The sequence below is a fragment of the Cavenderia fasciculata genome (assembly GCF_000203815.1).
Source record: "Cavenderia fasciculata unplaced genomic scaffold Scf_Dfasci-G-b-205a01.r1-3, whole genome shotgun sequence".
Classification (NCBI taxonomy): Eukaryota; Evosea; class Eumycetozoa; order Acytosteliales; family Cavenderiaceae; genus Cavenderia; species Cavenderia fasciculata.
This window is the reverse complement of record NW_004457737.1, coordinates 1,004,065-1,027,962: the sequence shown is the minus strand read 5'-3', so window position 1 is coordinate 1,027,962 and position 23,898 is coordinate 1,004,065. Positions and strand designations below refer to the sequence as shown.

Here is a 23,898-nt window from a genome sequence, read left to right as displayed (position 1 = left end):
ATTTGTTGGGTTATGAATAGCCATATTGCTAAAGGCGTAGCCAAGCACTGAATCTTTGGCTGGAGTTGATTGATCTTGGGAGTACCCGTTTTTTTGTAAAAGTGATAGTTTCTGTTGACATGTTAAAAAAGCTCTTGTTACATTGTTGACATATTATACTCTAAACTCTAAATACTATATAATTTATAAAGTTGGATTTTCAGACTGAGATAATATGAATTGATTTGATTGACTGTGAGCACACCACAACAAGAGTAGAAAAAATAATTGGCAAAAAATTAATTAATTTATTGTTTATCAACAGAATCACATCACAATGAATCACACCATAGATAAAGTACTCTTTGTTGTCTTGGTTTTATTTGTACAGTATTTTTTAAAAAATTGAATTCAAAGGGGATAGACATTTACGAAATTAATTTCTCTTTTAAACCCCACCAGATACATATTTTCAATTGAGATGAGATATCTGGTAAAAAGTCAGACTCTCTCCTCAAAGTTAATTACTGTGTCTAATACCAGTAATTATATTTGGATAAACCAAGGGGTTCCGTTAAAAAAAACAAATTGAAAAAAAGTCGAACATTCTTCTTCAGACCCATTGCAAAAGAAATCGTCAGTTTGGTGCTCCCCAAAAGATCAAGAAACGAGGGCAATGAAAACAAAAATCTGGTCATATATCTAGGGTCTCCTCCAACCTCAAATTTCCTCTTCTTTTTCGTCTCTCTTGCTTTTTTGATGTCAACAACACCCAACAGCCCTCCTCTCCTTTCAATTGCCATTGAGGTGGCCCAAGGATCATCAAATATCCCAAAGGAAGCCGTGCAAATATACATTTTTGTGACTTATCTTTCCTACCTAGCTAGCTCTACTCTACACCTTTCACATTCATTAATCATCGATCATTATCATATTCATTAACAAGTTTCAATTAATTATCTTATCTCTATTTTTCTTTTCTTTTCTTTTTTTTTTTTTTTCTAGATAAACATCTTACGATTGCGGCCTCGCCCTCCACATTCAAATAATAATCTTACTACTTTTTTTTTAGATAGATATATCTGTAGATAGAGATATTTATTTATTAATACTCTTTATATTTATTTTTCATCGTAAATAGAAGAGAAGAGATATCAACACACACATATATATATACTATAAAAAATGATGAAAAATTTAATTGTATTCATAGTTGTACTATCATTACTCGCATCGACATTTATCGATGCTGTTGACGTCAAAATCAACAATCAAAAAAATACTCAACACAAGATCAAGTTTGATGATTTGATCAACGAACATATTACTACTGGACTTCAAGGAGGTCAATATGGTGGTTGGAGTTGTTTAGGTTGTACCATCGTAAGTCAAACAGATAATATAATAATAATATTACACAAAGATATTAATATTGTTTATTTATTTCTATCTTTTTCTCTCTAGGGTTTATCATTGGTAGAACAAATGAGCGTTCTCCATGAAAAGAGCATTGAAGAAACACTCGACGAAATTTGCAGTTATTTCCCAGGTCAAGTCGGTTCACTTTGTACCTATATGGTTAATACCTATGGTAATCAAATCATTGCTTTGTTTGCTGAAAATAAGAATGTTTGTATCAATCATGTGATGTGTTGTATAATAATATTAATATTAATTATATTTAACTTTATTTTAGGCTGATGATGTTTGTTTATCATTACAAGTATGTACTGGATCACAATGTAGATTGTATAATAGTACATCTACCTATACTGGTCCATTTTCAGGCAAACCAAATCCAATCTTGTCTGGATCAAAGAGAGTCAATGACAATCCATGGGCTTGGTTGAAAAAGATCTATGCTCTTTGGGATAATGATCATTTACCATTAGAAGATCTTGATTCTGATAAGTTTTCAAGTATGTCAAAGAAATGAATATTATATATATATATATATTTTTGGAAATATATATTAATAATTTACTTTCTATTTATTTTAGTTGTACCAACATTTAGAGGATATAATTGGAGAGGTATGGATTGTAATGATTTTAGTAATGAAATTTATCCAGGTGTTGTTAGTAATAATGCTGAACCACAAATCGATTGGAATTGTAATGGTATCTCGGGCAGCAATGCATCGGGAACCTATGAAGAGATGCTTTGTGCCAACTCTGGCCAATTGGGTGTGATTGTTGCTGGTGATAGTGCCGGTGCACATTTCTCTATCCCACCCGAATGGATGACCGCCGCCTTGATCAACAAGACCACCTACACTGACATTCTCAGCGTCATTGAAGACGAGGCTGACTGGCCACACAGATCCGCCTACACTGGTTGGGTTCCATCGACCGAAGCCATCCCAGTCGACTCTGTCTACATGCGTATGCGTGAACGTAACCTGTGCAACCATCGTGACTTCCAAAATTTGGCAGTCAACGGCGGCAGCTCAGACTCGATCCTCAAGACCATCAGCGAAGTATCGCGTAACCAACAAACCGATCAACCAGCCCTCGTCTTTGTCGAGCTCATCGGTAACGACGTTTGCAGCCAAAGTCATAACCTCGATCACATGACCACGCCATCCGAGTTTGTCGCCTACATTGAGGCCACCCTCACCTACCTCGACACTGTCTTGCCCAATGGCTCGCACGTTGTCTTTATCGGCCTTGTCGACGGTCGTGTGCTCTGGGATACCCTCTGGAACCGTACCCATCCCGTTGGCGTCCCCTACGAAACCATCTACGAGTTCCTCAGCTGTTTGGGTGTCAACCCATGTTGGGGATGGCTCAACCCCGACGAGAGCATCCGTAACCAAACCAGTGAACGTGCTGCCCTCCTCTCGTCCCTCTACCCAAGCATCATTGCCAACAACACCTACAACAACTTTGATCTTCAATACTATGACTTCCCATTCCCAGCCATCAATGCTGAATGGATCGCCAACGGTGGTCAAACTTGGCAATTAATTGGTATGCAAAAAAAAAAATATATTTTTACAAGTAATAATATTAATTAACTCTTTACCCTTTCTCTTTAAATTTAATGGATTATTAAATAAACCACAGAACCAATCGATGGGTTTCATCCAAATCAACAAGCTAATGCTTTGATTGGTGCCAATCTATGGAACCAGATCATGAACGACCACCCAGACTGGCTCGGTCAAGTTAATCCCAACAATGCCAAGATTATTCAAATGTTTGGTGATCAAGGTGGTTATTCATTCTAGAAGAATCTCCTCTAATATATCCAACAAACCTACCTACCTACCTACCTAATTATAATAATACAAACAAGTTAATTAATAAATAATTAATTAATTGAACCCATCGATTGGTTCTGTGGTTTATTTAATAATCCATTAAATTTTTAAAAAGTTCCAAAAAAAACAAAGTGTAAAGTGTGCTTGTGCATAAATTTTAACCAAACACATTATCTTTAGAGGTAGAAGATGAATAGGCAAATGTTATTTCAACCATTCACTGTAAAGGTACCAGGAACAAGTGCTAATTTGGGTTGTGGATATGATACATTATCTTTAGCATTACAGTTGTATATTACTACAAAGGTTACTTTGATAGATAGAGGAGGAAGAGGAGGAGAAGGAGAAGGAGAGATATCAAAATGGTTTACATTAAAATATTATAGTAGTAAAGAGTATAATCAAGATGCTGTCATACCTACCGATGTAGATAAGAACTTTTTAACAACAACACTCTATTCAATCATTCAAGAGGAAGCTAATGTTAAAGATCTATCAACTATCATTCCAAGTGACAAGATGGTGTTGTTGGATATTGATAATGACATACCTGTTGGTAGAGGTATGGGTAGTAGTGCTGCAACCATTGTCACTGCTATTTACATTGCTAAACAACTAACCAATAACTCTTCCACATGGACCAAAGACACCATCTTTCAAATGGCAATCAAGTATGAACCATCGGCAGATAACCTATCCTCAGCTATATTTGGTGGTTTCAATATAGTTTGTTCTACAGATCTGGGATACACTATATGTAAAACTACACCATTACCAGATCGATCTTTATTAAAGGGTGTTGTTGTCATTCCTCATTTTCAAGTATTGACAATGGAAGCGAGAACAGCTGTACCATCGTCATTCTCCAAATCAGATGTTATATTTAATCTACAACGTATATCATTGTTGACCAACCTATTATCAACCTTTGGTGATGATTCTATTCCAAAACTAGAACAAGACCGTTTAAACTATCAAAAGGTGACAACACATTCATTGATGGACAAGATACACCAACCTTATCGAAGCAAGTTGGTACCTGGTCTAGCCGATCTCTTGCAAATGTCAACTGCCATTGATGGTTTGTTTGGTATATGTCTCAGTGGGTCAGGACCGACAGTTCTCCTTCTCGCCTATGACAATTATGAAACCATTGCCAACATGTGCCAAGACAATTTCTCAAAACACAATATTAAATCAAATCATATGATACTTGAATTTGATAATTTAGGTGCTACCATCACCACACCACCTCTACACAATTAATTGTAAATAAATAAACCTCTCTCTCTATATCAATTATTCAAGACTTGGTAATTCATCAAAAAAAAGCTGATCGTTTAGAGTATTCCCACAAAACTAATTCGGCTGACTCATTTTTTTAATAGTTTGCATTTCATCCAGATATTAATTACTTTTAATACTCTTATCCTTTTATTACAAATAGAGATTATTTATATTTATACTAAGATAGTAGAAGATGTTAGAAGTTCAAAAAGTTGTGATCTTTGCAGATTCACATTGTTATACTAAATTGTTTCAAAATGAAGAGTTTGAAAACTTTGTAGTTGTAAACATTGATACACTCACACCATCAACAGATTTGAATGGTTTCTTTAAAAATGAAAGGTATGTCTACATTGTTTAAAGTCATATATATATTTATAAAGTAATAGTACTAACACTCAATATCTAATCTAATCTTTAGGGATGCTGCTTGTTTGTGTATCTCAAAGAATGAAAACTATTACAAAATATTAAATGGACATTATCAACCACTTATATCTAAAATCTTGGCTACCCTTTCTTCTCTTGGTAGGTTTTATTTATTGGCAGTAGTAGCGTCATCTGACGATGATCACCAAACTAACCCAAACTCTACTTCTTTCTTTTTGATGCAGTTTGTAGAACCAATCTATCACTTTTTATTGTGTTTGAAAATAAAAGAAAAGAGGTAAATCAAAAACATGATTTCATGCAAGAGATTGAAGAAAAGCAACCAATCTTTAAAAACCTTGGTAGATGCTATGGAATGGACTCAATGTGGTTTGGAATGGATAAGGAAACTATCAAAGATAAAATTTACGATGGCAAACAGACTAATTCATTCCAATGGCTTGACCCATCGTCCAGTAGTAGCAGCAGGTCATTAACCAACGCAAAGGTTATATTGTGTGCTTTATTATTCCTGTTTCTTGGTATAGTCAAAGTACTTGTTGGTACTGGTCAACTCGGAAGTCCAGATCTGGATCGTAACTTAGCTCCCCGTTATGATCACGACAAAGTCCTACAGATTCAGAAATTTTTTGAAGAAAAGGAAAGACAGATAACACTATTTGAAGAGGAGAACCAAAGTTTGATAAAACAAATCAATCTTTTAGTGGAGGATCACAAAACAAATTACCAAACAATCTCTAGATTAGAATTTGAAAACAAAGATTGTAAGATTAATTATACTAAAAAAATCTCTCAGTTGGAGATTGCTGTCGATCAACAAATCTCTCAATCACATAAGGAAATTGAATTGTTGAAAGGTCAAATCGTTCAATTGAAACAATCAAACAAATGTTTAAAAGAATACGAAAAGTATTAATTCCATCAACAAAATCTTGGGTTGATTGGTTTTTAAATAAACAAAACCGTAATAAATAATACTAATTTCAAAAACACATAATTGTTCTTTAATAATATTACTATTATTTTTAATTTAAATATTGTATTCAAGAATATTAATAATTGTTTCTAGAGTTTATCATTTGATAATAGGTGATATCATCACCACCATTTGTAAATAAAATAAATGAACCTCTATATATTGATATCAATTATTCAAGAACACTTGTAAATCATGACCAAACAAAAAGCCAATCGATGATCATAGGCCATTCCCACAAAAACTATTTCGGGTGACTCATTTTTTTAATAAATAGCTTTTTTTTGACTCAGTGAAGAAGATATTAATTGCTTTTTTAATATATTGTATTATTATACAAATAGAGATTATTTATATATATATATATACAGAGATAGTAGAAGATGTTAGAAGTTCAAAAAGTTGTGATCTTTGCAGATTCACATAGTTATACTAAATTGTTTCAAAATGAAGAGTTTCAAAACTTTGTAGTTGTAAACATTGATACACTCACACCATCAACAGATTTGAATGGTTTCTTTAGAAATGGAAGGTATGTCTACATTCTTTAAAGTCAATGATCAATCTATTTCATATAATTGAAAAAGTAGTATAGTACTAATACTAAATATCTATTCTAAACTTTAGGGATGCTGCTTGTTTGTGTATCTCAAAGACTCAAAACTATTACAAAATATTAAATGGACATTATCAACCACTTATATCTAAAATCTTGGCTACCCTTTCTTCTCTTGGTAGGTTTTATTATTGATTGTTGACAGTAGTATCATCTGACGATCACCAAAACTAACCCAAACTCTATTTCTTTTCTTTTTGATGCAGTTGGTAGAATCAATCTATCACTTTTTATTGTGTTTGATAATAATAGAGAGGTCAATCAAAAGGATGTTTTTATACAAGAGATTGAAGAAAAGCAACCAATCTTTAAAAACCTTGGTAGATGCTATGGAATAGACTCAATGTGGTTTGGAATGGATGCGGAAAATACCAAAGATAAAATTTACGATGGCAAACAGACTAATTCATTCCAATGGCTTGACCCATCGTCTGGTCCATTAGGTGGTGGCAGTGGTAGTGGTACAAGCAAATTAAAGGTTATTCTATTGTGTGCTATATTATTCCTGTTGCTGGGTATTGTCACAAGACTTGCAGTCGGTCAAGATGGGGCTCACAACTCATCTCTTCTATGGCAAGGAAAATGGTCGCAATGCCAGGTTGATAAAAAAGAAATGGGAGATTCCATAGATGAATGTATAATATTAGCAAACACCACTCAACATGCATTGCAATTGTGTAATAGCGGCTTGGATGATAAAGAGGCTTTTTATAAAAAAAATCGCAAAGCTGACAATGAGACAATCTATGAATTGGAGAATGCCAGCAAAATTGACAAGGAGAAAATCTCTGGATTGGAGAATGCCAGCAAAATTGACAAGGAGAAAATCTCTGGATTGGAGGACACCATTAAAATTAACAACAAGACAATTTCTGGATTGGAGAATGCCAGCAAAATTGACAAGGAGAAAATCTCTGGATTGGAGAACACCATCATCATTCAACAAAACGACGTCGAAAGATGGAAAGCAACGGCAAACTCTGCAGACCTGAAAAACGCATTCCTCGAGAAAGAAAAAATCGAACTCATAAAACAACTTGCTGCACTCCAGGAATCGGAGCTTCTCAAAGAATTGAAAGACTGTAAATCTGGTCTTGAAACATGTAATCAGTTACTAGCATCAGACCCATCAAAAACAAACCCATCATCTTGGGATTTTTGGTCAAATTTTTGGAATCCAACAAACAATAAATAAAACCTTAATAATTAATACTTTGCAAAAACATATAATTGTTCTTTTATTTGTTAAGTTTTTCCAATGTTACAATTTTGTTATTACTTTTTTGTTTTATATTTACAAAATTTCTCTTCATTATTCTTATTATTATTATTTTAATTTAAATATTCTATTCTATATAAGTTGTGTTTTGTTGTTATTGTGAAAACCACCAAATAAAATCTGGATACCGTTGTGTTTAGTGTTTAGTTTCTTCAAGATCGTCATTCATAGTGTCATGAATGTTTAAAGGAGTGTTGGGGAGTTTTTGGGGAAAGTTGAAAATATGATTACCTATCATATATATTGCCCAAGTTGAAATGTCAAGTTTGTTTTAGTTTTTGGTTTGGTTTGTTGTTTGGTTGTTTGTTTGTTTGGTTAGTTGATTGTGTGTGTGTTGGTTTGGTTGATTGGTGATCAGTTTGGTTTGGTCAAGTTTGTTTTGTTTTTTTTTTGTGAGTTTTTAGTGACAATTTATACGTATAATTGTTGTTGTGATAAATATATAAAATATAAAATATATATTTTTAAAAATGTTGTTTTAAAAAAAAAACTATTAATTATTATTATTATTATTGGAAGAAAAGGAGGGAGGGGAGGGACTGACGACTATTATTACTATTATTATTATTATTATTTAAAAATGATTCCATCTTTTTTTCTCTCTCTTAATCACCAGAAACACCAACAGAATGTTGGGTTGGAGAAGAAATAGAGGTATTATTAAAATTTGCAATGGTATTGTTTAACCAATTGGGAGGAGATGGGGTGGAATCGACTGAAAGATAGGGGAGTGTAGACCATGGACCATGGACTTGGTGGTGATGGTGGTGGTGGTGTGGTGCATCGTCGGAAAGAGGTGTAGAGTCTCCCATTGGATTCATGCCAGCTGGGATTGGGTGAGGAGAGTAGTAGACTGGAGCCATGTGAGGCATGTGCGGAGTGGGTGGGGTTGGTGGGTATGGAATACCCATGCTTGGGTCCATTGGTCTACCGTGGTAGATATGGTGTGGTGAGGATACCCAACGCATACCTGGTTGTGGTAGGCCGTATGGGACATATATTCCTTGAGACGATGGTGACAATGCCGACGATGGTGATGGAGTGGTTGGAGTCATCAACGATGGTGATCCCATCGATGGATCTGATCCTCTTGATGGGACGGTAACGTTCATGAGTTTCTTTTTAGGTGACTTGGAGCCCATAGCCGACGATGATGGTGATGGTGAATTGCTGTGTGGACTCTCTGGGTGGTGTGGACTTGATGATTCCATATTTGGTGCGACTCCATACGACGATGTAGAAGATGAAAGATGTGGACTGTCACGCTTCTGATGGAGTGAGGTGGGAGTCAACATTTGATGGTGTCCCATTTGTCCTTGGATTTGTAGTTGAGGAAGTGGAAGTGGTGGTACAATTTGATGTGATGGTTGTGTTGGTCCTTGTTGAATGGTATGATATTTAACAGCTGTAACAAAGGCACTATATATATTTTCAATATTTTCAATTGAATTGGTTGGTAAAAATTGATCTCTAATTGATTTAATCAATGTTTGAGTCTAAAAAGAAAAAGAAAAAGAAAAAATAATTAATAAATACTTTCTTTTTTTAACAAAATACTTTCTTTTTTTTCTCTCCTTACATCATCTTGTTCAATATTTGAAACTAAACCTCTAGCAAAATTATCATAATCTGAAGTTGAAAGATTAATATTTTGTTGAGCCAAAATATTGATAACGTGTTCACGGTGTTGTGGGGCCGACTTGGCTTGAGTGGCAGTGATGGTGACAGATTCACGTTTCTTCTTTTGGATGGGTGAGTTGGTGATGGAGCTGGTGGTCGTCAACAATTGTGGAGATGGACAGTGTGCGGCAAATGGGTTGGGTGGAGGATTGGAGGATGGTGAGTTGGTAGAGGGGGTGTGACTGGGACTCTCGTCGCCATCAAAATAAGTGTCTGCCCAATCATTATCGTCGGCATCTCTGTCGCCATCTTTGCTCTGTTGCTTTCTTTGACGTTCACGATCGATTCTGAGGAAATATTTCTGGGCATGAGTACGTACTTGAGTTGGATTACGACTACCGACATACGATGCGATTGCCTTTACATCCTTGTGACCAAACTTGGAGAGAGCCTCGATGAAACGGTTGTGCTCTTCTGGTGTCCAGTAACGGCTTTGCTTTTTCTTTTCGGCTTGCTTTTCCTGCTCGTAGCGTGATAGTTGGACTTGGAGTCCGTCGATAGTGTCTTTTTTGCGGACAATCTCTTCCTCGAGGAAGGCGATTCTTCCCATAAAACGTTGGTTTTGTTCAAATATGGATTTGGGGTCGACGGCGATGGGAATCTGGTCCTCGTCTATAGATGGGGGACATGGGGGTGCATCCATACCATATCCTCGTGGCGTGTATGGGCCTCCATATTGATGTGTATATATTGGTCGGTAGTATAATGGTGGCGATGGACTTGGAGTTCCATACTCCAAATGCTCCGGTGTTATAAATCCCTTTATGGTTTGGTGGGGTCCCAATTGTTGATGTTGATTATTCATTCCAAAAAAAAGATTTTATATATATCAAAAGTTGGAAATAAATAATTCTAAAAATTAAAAAAAACATGGAAATTAATTAATTAATTAATTGGATTCGCACTGGATTATGGTTGGGTCAACTATTATTATTATTATTACATACATGGTATATTACAATTTAATGGTTTATGTTGGTTTAGAGGGTATAATAATTAATCAATTATTATGATGCTGACTAAATATACAATACAGTTAGAGATACAAAAGTATACCTAAGAATAAAAAGGACAAGGAGGAGGAGAAGGTGGAAGTGGGTCTAGAGAATGAATAAATACTAAATCATATACCTATATAGATGTGAATGAGATGAGATTGGAAGAGAGAGAGTTAGCAAACAACGTCAGTCAGTTTGAATGGTTCGATGGTTTGATGGTTCGATGGATTGTGGGCCATTCATTGTAACAGATTCCAGTTAGCTACAAAAAAGGGCTTGGTTTAAACCAAACCATCGATCCAATTGATTAACATTTACATTTATATACAAAAAAACGAACCGAACAATAAAAAGGGGGAAAGAATGAATGGATCACCGTATTGGTATTGGTATTATATATTACAAGGGAAGGATAAAATTACAGGTGGTTGTGGCAATGGAATTAATTAATTGCTGCCTTGGTAGAGTGTTGTGTGAGTTGTAGAAAAGGGGAGCGGCGTTGAAAGAAATAACAACAGTGTGTACAGAACAGATAATAGATCAAATGAGATAGATGAATGGCAGTGAGTGGTGGGGCCAAGTCGAATATCTTAATCAAACTGTTACTTATTGTTATTGAAATGAAAAAAAAAGTAATTGATTGATTGATTGATTGATGAATTAATTGCCTTGGTCATCATCCAAATTGTGTAGAGAGAGCTAGACTGATGGGTGAGGTACAACAAAAGTAGTGGAAGTAGGAAGGCACACACAAACAAGTGGGAAATTTTGTTGGATGAATGGTGAAATGGTAGGATGGTAGTTGTAAAACTGGAGTTATTATTGTTATTGTAGTAGTAGTAGAAGTAATAGTGGTACTGTCGATAAATTGTGTAGACGATTTGAAATTGGGGAGAACACAGAAAGGAATGCCATGTTGTTGTCGATGTAATTGTTATTGTGGTGGGTGGCTCAACAGTGATTGATGATTGTTACAAACCACACTCTCACTCAACAACACACACGTTGCTAGCTATCGACACACACACACACACACAAAAACACAACCCCCGCTTGTTCCATTCCCTCACTCTGTTCATGCATTCTTTAATTCTCTCTTTTTTTATGTATGTCTCTGATTATCCTCTCCAAAAAAAAAGAGAGAGAAAGAGTCACATAATAGGGAAAACCCCTTCCCTTACATCACACAATGTGTACAAAATACCCCCGAGACCTTGATCAATTTAATTAAAAATTTTGATTGACAGGGGGTGTCAAAATGAATGGGTTGGGGGGGGTGCAAACAAACAACTGTGTTCATGCCAAACAAAAATGGGTGAGTTGCATCGGAGGGGTGACGAACCTTTTTTGATTGTAGTGGGGGGGCTTTGTCTGGTTTTTGCAGCAAATCAAGAACAACAAACAAAACCTCTTTCGATGAAAACAATCAAACAATTCACCAAATTGAGCAATTGCATTAATTGACGTCAATAAAAGGGAACCGGTTCAGGTGGTGTGATGGGCTGTTAGATCTTGATGTACATTGAAACGATAGAAAGATGGAACAATGCAGTTAAGTTTTGATTGATGTTGGTGTATCGACCAACTACTACCCAATCAACTGAATGTTTATGAGCAGAGTGTGTGTGGAATATTAGTCAGAACTGGCTTGACGACATACCAAACTACTCCTTGCTTTTGTAATTAATCAAGAAGAAACTATGAAACTTTTGATTAATTGGATAAAATGGTTGATCATTGGATAAACAAAACAAAAATAATGATTGATTGGATTTGGTTTGATTTGTGTATAAAGGAGAAACTTTTTAAAAATAGATCAATGGATGGGGACAAATAGAAACAGGGTATTGGTAACCAACCATATTATTACTATTATTCTTACACTTTTAAAAATAGGGGCTAGACAAAGAAGAAGAAGAGATCTATTAACCTGATTAGATAATTATTGGATTGGTATTAACAAATTGATTATTGGTTGAGGGTTTGATGTATGGGTTGATGGATGGTTGATAGATATATAACTAAAGTTGTTATTATTATCTGATTGTTGGTTGATAGATAAAGATAAATGATGATGATGATGATCTGGATAAATTAAATTGGGGTCCCTCCCTTTTGGTGTTTCCAGGTGTTTCCTTTTTTTTCTTTCTTTCTTTGCTTTGTGGAACATCCTCTTCCTTTGCCCTCTGTTGTTATTTTCCTTACATCAATCAATCAAAATTGTAGAGGGTGGATAGTCTGATAGATGGGTTACCGTGTGTTGATGTGGAAATCAGAGAAGTTCTGTTAAAAAGGATTGTTGCCCCGACACTTGATGAAAAAGGGAAAAAGGGTAGCACCCTTTCAAGCACTAGTGCGGAAAAGGAAAATACTGCTGTTTTCCAATCAGCCCCGTCAGATAGATTCTCTGGTGGGTGGGGTATACGCCACCCTCTCTCGACACTCGAGAACCCCCACTAATCTTGTCTATTCTTTGATCTGAAGCGAGAGGCTTGGCAGTATCGGGCAGAGATACGTGATGACTGCCCAACCATCACGTATTTAATTTAAATACGAGAAGAGATTGGTTCTCTGCAGCCTTACAACTGTTGGTCTGTTGTCGTGATGATCATCAGCCGATCGACTATTGTTTATACAACCAACAGCTGATCAGTGTAAAAAAAGATTAACAGATACAAATGCAGTTGAATCTTCTCTTAAGGACAACAACAACAATCACAAACAACAACTCCTCTTTTGTTGGAGTTGTTCAAAGTAAAAAAAGAAGTAGTATCAGAAGAAAAGAGTTTAAGCTTTAAAAAAGTGTTGGTTGGGGATCTAGACAAAGCTAAGCTAAGGGAGCTCCCTTTTTGTTGTTGTTGTTGTTGTTGGGTACTCTATCTACAACTTGTGTAAGCTGTACCCAATGTAATAGGGAGGGCAACGCATGCAGGAAAGGAAAGGAAAAGCGAAAGATAGATGATTGGATGGATAGTTTCGACTAATGTTGGAAAGTGGGTGTGATAGATGACGAGATCAATCCATTCTCAACACTCTATTCGATTGATTGGTTGGATGGATGAATGAATGAATGGATGGGGTGGTTGGTGTATAATTTATAAATTATTATTGCTTACTTTTTTTTTTTTTTTTAATTTAGGGATTTCTAATATTTGAAAAAATATCAAAGTATTATTATTATTGTAATATTGTTTGTTGTTCTAATTTAATAAATAAGGATGTTATATTTTTATATATATATAGATATAGTGAGGTATGTATAACTTTCTATCAAATAATGATATTGGTGATAGTGATGAAGGGTTGTTGGACGAAAAGGTATAGTGATAAAAGAGAGATTATTCTCGACAAGGAAGAGATAATGGATAAGATAAAACTCTTGTTTCTGGTGATGGTTGATAAAAGAACAAAAAGGGGCAACAAGCTGCTTAATAACAGATATATATATCCAGAATGAGCTCTATAGATCACTGAAAAAAAAGATGTTGAACCCCTCAACCGCGCCCTGCAAAGAAAGCTCATCAGATTGAATGATGATGGTTCAAGCTTAGCAGAACGGTCAACAGAACCAAAGATGAGCATCATCATGAGGGGGCGGGGTGTGAGTGTGTGTGAAAAATGTAAGCCTCTCATGGGGGCTCTCCCCCGTGTCTCTAGCGGCAGTGTGCTGCCTAGAGCAAGGATACTTATCTCCCGATTTTACCCAATAAACAATCAAAAAAAAAAAACCCGCCTCGTGGCTCGAAAAGTGCACCAATGGTCATGTTTTCAAACTTTTCACTGGTTGGTAGCAGGCTGCCGCAAGGGCGCTTCCCAAAAGGCAACCCCTCGATGCGGTTTTTCATTGGTCAATCCGGTTTACAATCTTTCAAGTTCTCCCTCCCCTATTTTCGGTCAGAGGCGCAGGTGATTGTCAATGGACAACTTAGCGGATCCCCCATACCAGAGCATAGTCCGAGGTCGAGGCTGGTTGATGGGGTCCTCTTTGCACTTGGGTTTAATTTAGAGGATGAGCTGGACCCTCTGTGATTATTTAATGATTAATTTCGGATCATCATCTTGACCATTGTATTTATGTTTTGTTGTATATTCGATGTTGATGATCCGATTAGAAGAACAAGTGTACAAAAGTCAAACGGTGCACTGTTGTAACAGTGTGGGTTATAAATGTCTCTTTGTTAAAAGTAAAAGAAGAAGATCGGTCTTTGCCCCTTCTCCTCTCTATTGACCAATGGAATTGGTTGGATAAAGGGTCTTAGAGAGACGACACTTTTATCTTGGACATGATCATTGGTCAATTGACTTGCACTGAACGGCCTAGATATATAGACATCACGGTTTGCACCCGCACATTGGATCTTTAAATTAACAATGGTTTATAGTTTCAAACCGCCCGCTCATGTCCACATGCTTGGTTAATATTGATTGGAATGATATAATTAGACTATTTAGTTAAATAATAGAACATCATATTTATAAAATAGATAGTTTGTGTTAAACAAAATAGAAAAGACCAATGATGATGATTGAAGATATTATTTTCGTCAAAGATGATGAACAGACAACCAAACTATTTCAAGGAACTATTATTGTCTTCCTAAATTAAAAAAAAGAGAAAAATATCTTTTGTCATTGAAGAAGGAAAGAATCCTCTCGTCCTTGGAAACTACTGACTCTCTCTAGATATTTTTCTACCATGCTAGTTTATTATTATAAATTTTTTGTTAATCAAAAAAAAAAAAAAAGAAGTACGATCAAGAATAACAAATTATAACATGAATTGTAACGTTTTGCACAAGACCATGAACCGATAAACGGGCAAGCAATAAGGAAGGAAAGATATTTGGCGTCATAAACTATAGTTTTTCTTTTGGGTTGAAATCGGCTTGGAGGCAACATGGCATCGATTTGTTTCAAGGAACCTTATTAATCGATCATCAAACAAACATTTATTCGTTTTAAAGCACACAGACAATCATCCATACAAATACACATAACATATTCTCACTCTATTTGTTTAAATAATGGAATTTGATAAAGAGATAGAGATATTTGTTTGTTCATAAACAACGAATACCACCACCCCTCTTTTTTATTGGATGTAGTGTTTTTGGTGGGTGTCGAGTCGACCGATTTATTCGTCTTTTGGGGGTGGCGGACCCGGCCTCGAGGCTTTTTTTTTTTTTTTAAAAACGAGGCAAGAGTTTTTTGAAAAAAAGAATAGAAAAAAAACAATTTTTTTTCATCATCTGATGATCCCTGAGCTAGGTCAAATATCTTGAACAGTTCAGTCGAGTTACCTTGTACACACAATTTATAATATATTATATTTATAAAGAGAAAGATGGACAGTAAAATTGTAGCCAACGCCCTCGCTTTTGTTCAAAAGAGCATCGAAAAGGTCCCAGTCATCCAAAAGGTCATTGACTCTAAGCTTGTTCAAGAAAACAAGGTTGCTGCTGGTATCACCGCCGTCGGTGCTGGTGTTGTCGCTGCTGCCACCATCTCCAAGTTTGTCAACTGTGAAGGAAAGAGATACGACTTTGCTGCCATTCCAGTAGGTTCAAAACAAACAATTGATAGATTAATCACATCATGTGTGATCAAAAAAAAAGAAAAAGAAAAAATATATTTATAAAACCTTTTTTTTTTCTTTCTTTTTAGAACATGACCTACGAAGAATCCATCTATGATGTTATCACCATCGGTGCTGGTCCAAGGTAAATAGATCATCACAATCAACTATATATATATATAGTTTACGAGTAGTATAGTAGTCCTTCTTTCTTTAACGGCTAGGAGTAAAAATCAATCACATCATGTGACACGAAAAAAATTTATGATGCTCATCAGTCGACTTCAAAAAAAAAAAACGTCAAGCGCGATATTATTGGGGACGAAAACGATTGTTTCAATAGTTTTTTTTACAATACCAGGACAGGATCAACACATGTGAAGAGAAATATACTACGACTACTACTACTACTACTACGAACAAAATATTAGAATGATCGTTTAATTGATCGACTAATTAATTAATTTTTTTACTATTTATTTAGTGGTTCAACTTTGGGTTACTATTTGGCTCGTGAAGGTCGTAAGGTCGCTCTTTTGGAAAAGAAGAAGTTCCCACGTGACAAGTTTTGCGGTGATGCTGTTGCCACCATGGCTCAAGATATTCTCCGTGAGATGGGTGTCATGAAGGAACTCGTCGACGAGGACCTCGGTCACTTTGCCCAAAACGGTGGTTTTGTCTCACCAAACGGTAACTCTTTCATTGGTAACTCTGCCAAGGAATTGGCTCGTGATGCCAAGTACAACAGAGGTGCCGTCATTGCCGTCAAGCGTATCTATTTGGACGAAAAGATTGCCAAGGCTGCCAAGCGTATGGGTGCCGAGTTGATCGAAAACACCACCGTCAACACTGCCAAGTTTGATCGTGAAACCGGTCTCTGGACCATCGAATGTGTTGACTCTGAGAACAACACCCCATCCGTCTACAAGGCTCGTTGTCTCATCTGTGCCGATGGTTCCCCATCCGCCGCCGCCCGTGCCCTCGGTTACGTCAAGACCGAACCAAACGGTGTCTGCTCACGTTCCTACGTCAAGAACAACACCACCTTCAAGTACGACGGTGTTGTTTTCTACCCCAAGTCCCTCCTCCCAGGTTACTGCGCCATCATCCGTGAAGCCCGTGACGAGCTCAACTACCTCGCCTACATTATCCCAGGTGGTGAAGCCACCATCGACGATCTCTCCAAGTTCCATCACGAGTACATGGAAAAGGACCCATTCATTTCCGCCGCCCTCGGTCCAAACCCAGACATTGAGCGTATGAAGGCCGCCCCACTCCGTCTCGGTGGTATCAAGAAGTCCTACGACGACCACATGCTCATCATTGGTGATGCTGCCGGTTTCATCGATCCACTCACCGGTGAAGGTATCCAATACGCCATGGAAGGTTCCAAGATTGCCGCTGAAGTCCTCATCAGAGCCTTCCGTGAAAAGGATCTCTCCCACCAATCTCTCAAGCGTTACCAAGACCGTTGGATGTCCCGTTTCGGTCACGAATTCGATATGTCCATGAAGATGTCTTTGTTGCTCTACCGTTTCCCAATCGTCCTCGATGCCGCTGCTTCCCTCATTGGTAAGCGTGGTTCCCGTTTCCTTGCTGAATGGGCTGCCGTCATGACCGGAGTTGAACCCAAAACATGGTTCTTGAGACCAGATGTTGGACCATTTATCTTTTTGGAAATTATTACCGAGTGTGGAAGACGTATCTTCAAGAAACAGAACTTTAAGGTTGATAACGCCACTTCTTATTAAATTATACAACTAATAACAAGGTTTAAGTGTAGAGAAACAGATAATATAAAGTAATAACAAATAATTAAAGAAAAAATAAAGTCTTCACTTAGACCCTTTCGAGACTCTTTTTTTTCACACTTTTTTTTCATAGTTTTTTTTTAATCAACCATCTCTCTCTATTGTAAAGTAAGAGATGGAAAGGTGTACTGCCTATGCATACGCAGTACCGTATCCACAGTTATGATATCTTCAAACAAGCAGATCAGATGTGGACCATTTTTTTTTTTTTTCCATTTATCTTTTTGGAAATTATTACCGAGTGTGGAAGACGTATCTTCAAGAAACAGAACTTTAAGGTTGATAACGCCACTTATTAAATTATACAACTAATAACAAGGTTTAAGTGTAGAGAAATTTATTTGTTTATTTTTTTTTTTCTCTACCCCTTGGACCTTTTTTTTCAAAGTTTCTTATTATTAATTACTGTTTAGTAAGAGCTGGAATACATACATGTACTCAGAAAATAACTAGTTGGAAACAAACCCCATACCCAGGTTCAGCTATAGTAAATGTAACATAAACTCCCTGGACCATTGGCAAAAATAATAATATTAAAGAAGGTAACGCAATAATGTGTGTGATAGACCTACACATCTTGTTTTTTTTGGGAAATATTAAGATAGGTGATCTTTACTTTTTATATTTTCATCTGCTAGTACTTTGGTTGTTTCTTGTTGTTGGTTTCCATTTTCTTCTACTGCTACTACTGGACTAAATAATTCCAAACATTCCTTTTCCATTAAACCTCTGTAAACTTGGAATTTATGGTTGACTGATTTTTCAGTATGTATTCTAAAACAACTACCCAATCCTCCACCATTATGTTGTTGTGATCCATAAATAACTCTTTCAATACGACTATGAACCAATGCCATTGAACACATTACACAAGGTTCTCTACTAAGATATAAATGATATGAATTGGCTAAATATTGTTCTTCTTCCTCTTCTTCTTCTTCATCATCCTCTTCTGCTTGTTCTACTTTTTCATCCTTTTTTACAATATTGTCTGGTTGTTGTTGTTGTTGTCGATTATTACTATTATTATTATTAATATTTGGTTTTCCATAAAGTTCTCTATGAAGTTGAGACAATTCATGTAAAATATTCATTGTACAATGTGAAAGGAACCTAGATAGTAGTGGTTTTGGTTTGGTATCTTGATTGTTGTTTTGTAGTAGTTGTTGTTGTGGATCGATGGGTATACTATCATGTGATGATATAATGGTTGTATTTGTATTGGGATCAACCAATACACCACCAATAGGTCTATAACCCTTACTTTTTGCAATGTTGGCCTGTTCGATTGCCAACTTCATATATTGTTTCATTGGTCTTATTTCTCTATCTTCCAAGTTTTCTACCAATGGTGTTGAACTAAATAGATAGATATAATTAATTAATAAGATATTCTTTCATCTTGTTTGTTGTTGATTAGTTTTAAAGCATACAAAGGATGATATTTATATGTACATGGCCAAATAGCATTCCATTTTGGACATTGACTTAGATGTAAAGGTGCATATTTTGGTATGTCAACCTTGTATGGTTTGTTTAGATTATTGATTCTTAAAAATTGAACAATGAATGATTGATAATCTGTTTCATCGTATTTATGGAGTAAATCAGATGACGATGATGAAATGGATGAAATAGATGAAGTAGATGAAGATGAAGATGCAGCATCAGTATTTGCATTATCATCAGAATATCTATTCTCATCAATATCTTGAATTAAATGAGGATAGTTTTCAACGGTACAAAGGAATACCTCTAGGTATGTCTTGTTGTCCTTTGTCATCTTTCTAAGCTTTTTAATGTGTCCAAAGTTCTCTTGAATGTCTTTGTAGACATGATTGGTTTGTATGTATTTAGATAATTGACTATTTAAACTACTCGCCAATTTAGGATCAACATTTGTTACCCATATTGTTGCTATATAGTGAATCATTTAAAGGTTAGTCAATAGTCAACAACAAAAGAAGTAGAGTAGTAGACACATACAGAATTCCAAATCTCTTGCTTCTTCAAAACTAAGAACAGGGTCCAAAGATTCTCTTGTCTCTTGTATCTCTTTGACCTGTTCCTTTAAAGATGATGATGATGACGTCTCTTGATGACTATCATCATCAGTAGTAGTAGAACTGATGGTGTTATTACTTTGACTATTTTTACACATTGACGATGATGGTTTGGTTCCAACTATCTTTCTCTTACTCATTCCTCCCTCTCTCTCTCTCTTGCTCCTTCTTGTCCCTCCTTCTTTTACTACTTATATATCTAAAATTATTATTATGATTAATAAGTGAATCTGCAAGATGCAATTTGGATGTGTCTGTTCGTAAAAAGTTGATATCGGAAATGTGCGAGAATTAATTCTTTATTATTATTGTTCAGGTACAGATAGATAGATAGATAGAGATAGATAGAGATAGACATAAACTCATAATGATAACTACTGTTCATAAGTAACCATCCATCATCGTTAATATCGATCGATCAGATGTTCAAGTTGGTTAAAGTAAGTCTGCGCATAGCTTTACACACGTGTGCTGATTGAGGACATGATGATGATGATGAAAAGATCCAAGGAAAAGATTCTTCTCTAGAGTAGTTATCTACAACAAACATAAACTATTCGATGATTCCACGAGCAAAAGGGTAGATGTGAAGGTAAACATGTAATGAAAAAAAGAATGTTCCAAAAAAGGAATCAGATGATTTAAATAAAAAAATTAAATTGAATTGAATTTGTGGTGAGGATATCTATACTAACTAATTTTAACCAAACACTACTCCATTTCATTTTTTCCATAACAAATGTAAGTAATGAATGAGTAGAAAGAGTCTCTTTTTCTCTCTTTTTCTCTCTCTCTCTCTCTCTCTCTCTATTTATGATATCACAATTGATTTCTAATATTCATTTGATTTTTACTCCCTACCTACTCTATCACCTGATTATGATTGCACACCTATCCCTATCTAGATAGAATGTCACAACCAAATCCTTTTGATAAGATTAAAGACAAACTTTCAAGTGGTCTTACTTTTTATAATCTTCCAAAGTTACAAGACAAGAGAATCGGTATGTTTGCACGATGTTTATACTCTCTCTGCTACACAATCAACAATGCATTGTGATGTTCAACTAGCTATTTTTTTTTTTTTTTTTTTTTTTTGCAAAAACAACAACTTATTAACTATTCTATCTCTACTACTCTTTTTTTTAGATCAATTACCATATTCAATTCGTATTCTTTTAGAATCTGCTATTCGTAATTGTGATAACTTCCAAGTACATGAAAAGGATGTTGAAAATATTTTAAATTGGCAATCAACTGCTAGCAATGTTGAAATCCCATTCAAACCTGCTAGAGTACTCTTACAAGATTTTACGTATGTAAAACAACAATCAAGACATTAATTATGGATGGATAGTATTTGTTTTAACAATTAATATACATTTAGTGGTGTACCAGCAGTTGTTGATTTGGCAGCCATGAGAGACGCAATGAAGAGACTTGGAGGTGATCCATCAAAGATTAATCCATTAGTTCCAGTTGATCTTGTCATTGATCATTCAGTTCAAGTTGATGTTGCCAGAACGTATGTATACATATATATACACTACTATTCATTCAATTACTAAACCATTCCTTTTTATTTTTAGCCCAGATGCATTAGAAGAAAATCAAAAGATGGAATTCCATCGTAATATTGAAAGATTTAGATTTTTGAAATGGGGTCAACAAGCATTCAAGAACTTGTTGATTGCTCCACCAGGCTATGGTATTGTACATCAAGTCAATTTGGAGTATTTGGCCAGAGAGGTGGTCAAGAGTGAAGAGGGAGTAGTGTATCCAGACTCAGTGGTTGGAACAGACTCACACACAACCATGGTCAATGGTTTGGGTGTCTGTGGTTGGGGTGTTGGTGGTATTGAAGCAGAGGCTGTCATGCTTGGTCAACCAATGAGTATGGTGTTGCCAGAGGTTGTTGGATACAAGCTTGTTGGCAAGTTGCCAGATGTTGCAACGGCCACTGATTTGGTGTTGACTGTCACCAAAGAGTTGCGTGCCAAGGGTGTTGTCGGCAAGTTTGTCGAGTTTTTCGGTGCTGGTGTTGCTACGTTGTCCGTGTCGGATCGTGCAACCATCTCAAATATGGCACCAGAGTATGGAGCTACTATGGGTTACTTCCCAGCCGATGCCAACACCATCAACTACTTGGCATCGACTGGACGTCCAGCCGAAAACATTTCCTACATCAAGGAGTATCTTGCTACACAACAATTGTTGTGTGACTATACTGCTGCGTCGCATCCAGTCTACACCTCGACCATTGAGCTCGACTTGTCCACTGTAGTACCCAGTTTGTCCGGTCCCAAGCGTCCACACGACCGTGTCTCACTCTCTGACCTCAAACAAGACTTTGCCAGCAACCTCAAGTCACCCGTTGGATTCAAGGGATTCGGATTGACGGCCGATCAAATTGCCAAGACTGCCACCTTTGAGCATGGTGGTCAAAAGCACACCATCACCCACGGTGCTGTTACGATTGCCGCCATCACCTCGTGCACCAACACGTCCAACCCTTCGGTCATGCTCGGCGCCGGTCTCCTCGCCAAGGCAGCCGTCGAAGCCGGTCTCTCTGTAAAGTCGTACGTCAAGACATCCCTCTCACCAGGCAGCGGTGTCGTCACACAGTACCTCGAAAAGAGCGGTCTCCAACCATTCCTCGACAAGATTGGATTCAACCTCACTGGCTACGGCTGTATGACATGTATTGGAAATTCGGGCGAGTTGGCCGATGTCGTCGGCGAAGCCATCACCAAGGAAGACTTGGTCGTTGCTGGTGTGCTCTCGGGCAACCGTAACTTTGAGGGTCGTATCCACCCCCTCTTGCGTGCCAACTACCTCGCCTCGCCATTGCTCGTCGTCGCCTATGCCCTCGCCGGTACCGTCAACATTGACTTTGAGCACGACGCTATTGGCGTCAGCAGCGTCACTAGCAAACCCGTCTTTTTGCGCGATATCTGGCCATCCAGCGCACTCATCCAAGACACGATTGCCAAGAATGTCTTGCCCGAGATGTACAAGAGTTTCTACTCGAACGTGACCGGTGGCAACCAACGCTGGAACGAATTGGTCGTACCACAAGGTCTGCTCTACCCATGGGACGAAAAGTCAACCTACATCCACAACCCACCCTTCTTCCAGTCCATGGAACTTACGCCACCTGTCCGTGGTGATATTGCCGGTGCCTACTGTCTCTTGAATCTCGGCGACTCGATCACCACCGACCACATCTCACCCGCCGGAAACATTGCCCGTAAATCAACTGCCGCCAAGTACCTCGAAGGTCACAATGTCGATCCAAAGGACTTTAACACATACGGTGCTCGTCGTGGTAACGATGAAGTCATGGTTCGTGGTACCTTTGCCAACACCCGTCTCGTCAACAAGCTCGCACCAGCTGTCGGTCCACAAACCACCCACATTCCATCCAACGAGGTCATGTTTGTGTCTGACGCTGCCGAGCGTTACATCGCCGAGGGTTCGCAACTCATCATCCTCGCCGGCGCCGACTATGGCTCTGGTTCATCCAGAGATTGGGCTGCCAAGGGTCCATACCTCCAAGGCATCAAGTGTGTCATTGCCGTCTCGTTTGAACGTATCCACAGAAGCAACCTCGTCGGTATGGGTATCATCCCCCTCCAATTTGTCCAAGGTCAATCGGCCGACACTCTCAACCTCACCGGCAAGGAAAAGTTCAACATTGCTCTCGGCACCCAAATCAAGACCGGTCAAACTGTCACTGTCACCACCGATACCGGTAAATCATTTGAAACTACCCTTCGTTTTGATACTCCAATCGAAATTGAATATTATAAACATGGTGGTATTTTACCATATGTTCTTCGTCGTCTTGTCTAAAAAAAGGAGGAGGAGTCAATCATCATCATCATCATCATCATCATTTCAGTAGTTGTAACTGTATAAATAAACAAAATAAATAAATATATATCATATTAATATTAATAATAATAATTTAATTAAA

At 37.1% G+C, this 23,898-nt stretch overlaps 8 protein-coding genes across 8 annotated transcripts; 6 read left to right on the top strand and 2 right to left on the bottom strand.

Moving 5' to 3' along the window:
• Positions 1–1,164: 1,164 nt before the first annotated feature.
• DFA_03128 (uncharacterized protein) lies at positions 1,165–3,211 on the top strand (the record flags this gene model as incomplete). The annotated part of the gene is made up of 5 exons (XM_004362677.1): positions 1,165–1,362; positions 1,444–1,608; positions 1,676–1,898; positions 1,980–2,951; positions 3,048–3,211. The coding sequence occupies 5 exons, from the start codon at positions 1,165–1,167 to the stop codon at positions 3,209–3,211; spliced, it is 1,722 nt and encodes a 573-aa protein (XP_004362734.1).
• A 222-nt stretch (positions 3,212–3,433) lies between these two features.
• Positions 3,434–4,510, top strand: DFA_03127 (homoserine kinase; the record flags this gene model as incomplete). Its single annotated transcript, XM_004362676.1, has 2 exons — positions 3,434–3,534; positions 3,631–4,510. The coding sequence occupies 2 exons, from the start codon at positions 3,434–3,436 to the stop codon at positions 4,508–4,510; spliced, it is 981 nt and encodes a 326-aa protein (XP_004362733.1).
• A 214-nt stretch (positions 4,511–4,724) lies between these two features.
• On the top strand, positions 4,725–5,837 carry DFA_03126 (uncharacterized protein; the record flags this gene model as incomplete). The annotated part of the gene is made up of 3 exons (XM_004362675.1): positions 4,725–4,873; positions 4,953–5,059; positions 5,146–5,837. The coding sequence occupies 3 exons, from the start codon at positions 4,725–4,727 to the stop codon at positions 5,835–5,837; spliced, it is 948 nt and encodes a 315-aa protein (XP_004362732.1).
• Positions 5,838–6,280: 443 nt separating this feature from the next.
• On the top strand, positions 6,281–7,708 carry DFA_03125 (uncharacterized protein; the record flags this gene model as incomplete). Its single annotated transcript, XM_004362674.1, has 3 exons — positions 6,281–6,429; positions 6,525–6,631; positions 6,720–7,708. 3 exons carry the CDS (start codon positions 6,281–6,283, stop codon positions 7,706–7,708), a joined length of 1,245 nt encoding a protein of 414 aa, XP_004362731.1.
• Positions 7,709–8,397: 689 nt separating this feature from the next.
• On the bottom strand, positions 8,398–10,277 carry mybI (myb domain-containing protein; the record flags this gene model as incomplete). The annotated part of the gene is made up of 2 exons (XM_004362673.1): positions 8,398–9,288; positions 9,372–10,277. The coding sequence occupies 2 exons, from the start codon at positions 10,275–10,277 to the stop codon at positions 8,398–8,400; spliced, it is 1,797 nt and encodes a 598-aa protein (XP_004362730.1).
• Positions 10,278–15,494: 5,217 nt separating this feature from the next.
• On the top strand, positions 15,495–17,796 carry cmfB (putative CMF receptor CMFR1; the record flags this gene model as incomplete). The annotated part of the gene is made up of 4 exons (XM_004362672.1): positions 15,495–15,524; positions 15,809–16,027; positions 16,135–16,190; positions 16,530–17,796. The coding sequence occupies 4 exons, from the start codon at positions 15,495–15,497 to the stop codon at positions 17,794–17,796; spliced, it is 1,572 nt and encodes a 523-aa protein (XP_004362729.1).
• Positions 17,797–17,936: 140 nt separating this feature from the next.
• Positions 17,937–20,059, bottom strand: DFA_03122 (cytidine deaminase-like protein; the record flags this gene model as incomplete). Its single annotated transcript, XM_004362671.1, has 5 exons — positions 17,937–17,954; positions 18,095–18,147; positions 18,473–19,215; positions 19,290–19,773; positions 19,843–20,059. 5 exons carry the CDS (start codon positions 20,057–20,059, stop codon positions 17,937–17,939), a joined length of 1,515 nt encoding a protein of 504 aa, XP_004362728.1.
• A 770-nt stretch (positions 20,060–20,829) lies between these two features.
• Positions 20,830–23,774, top strand: aco1 (putative iron regulatory protein; the record flags this gene model as incomplete). The annotated part of the gene is made up of 4 exons (XM_004362670.1): positions 20,830–20,923; positions 21,069–21,234; positions 21,307–21,444; positions 21,509–23,774. The coding sequence occupies 4 exons, from the start codon at positions 20,830–20,832 to the stop codon at positions 23,772–23,774; spliced, it is 2,664 nt and encodes an 887-aa protein (XP_004362727.1).
• Between the last annotated feature and the right edge of the window lie 124 nt (positions 23,775–23,898).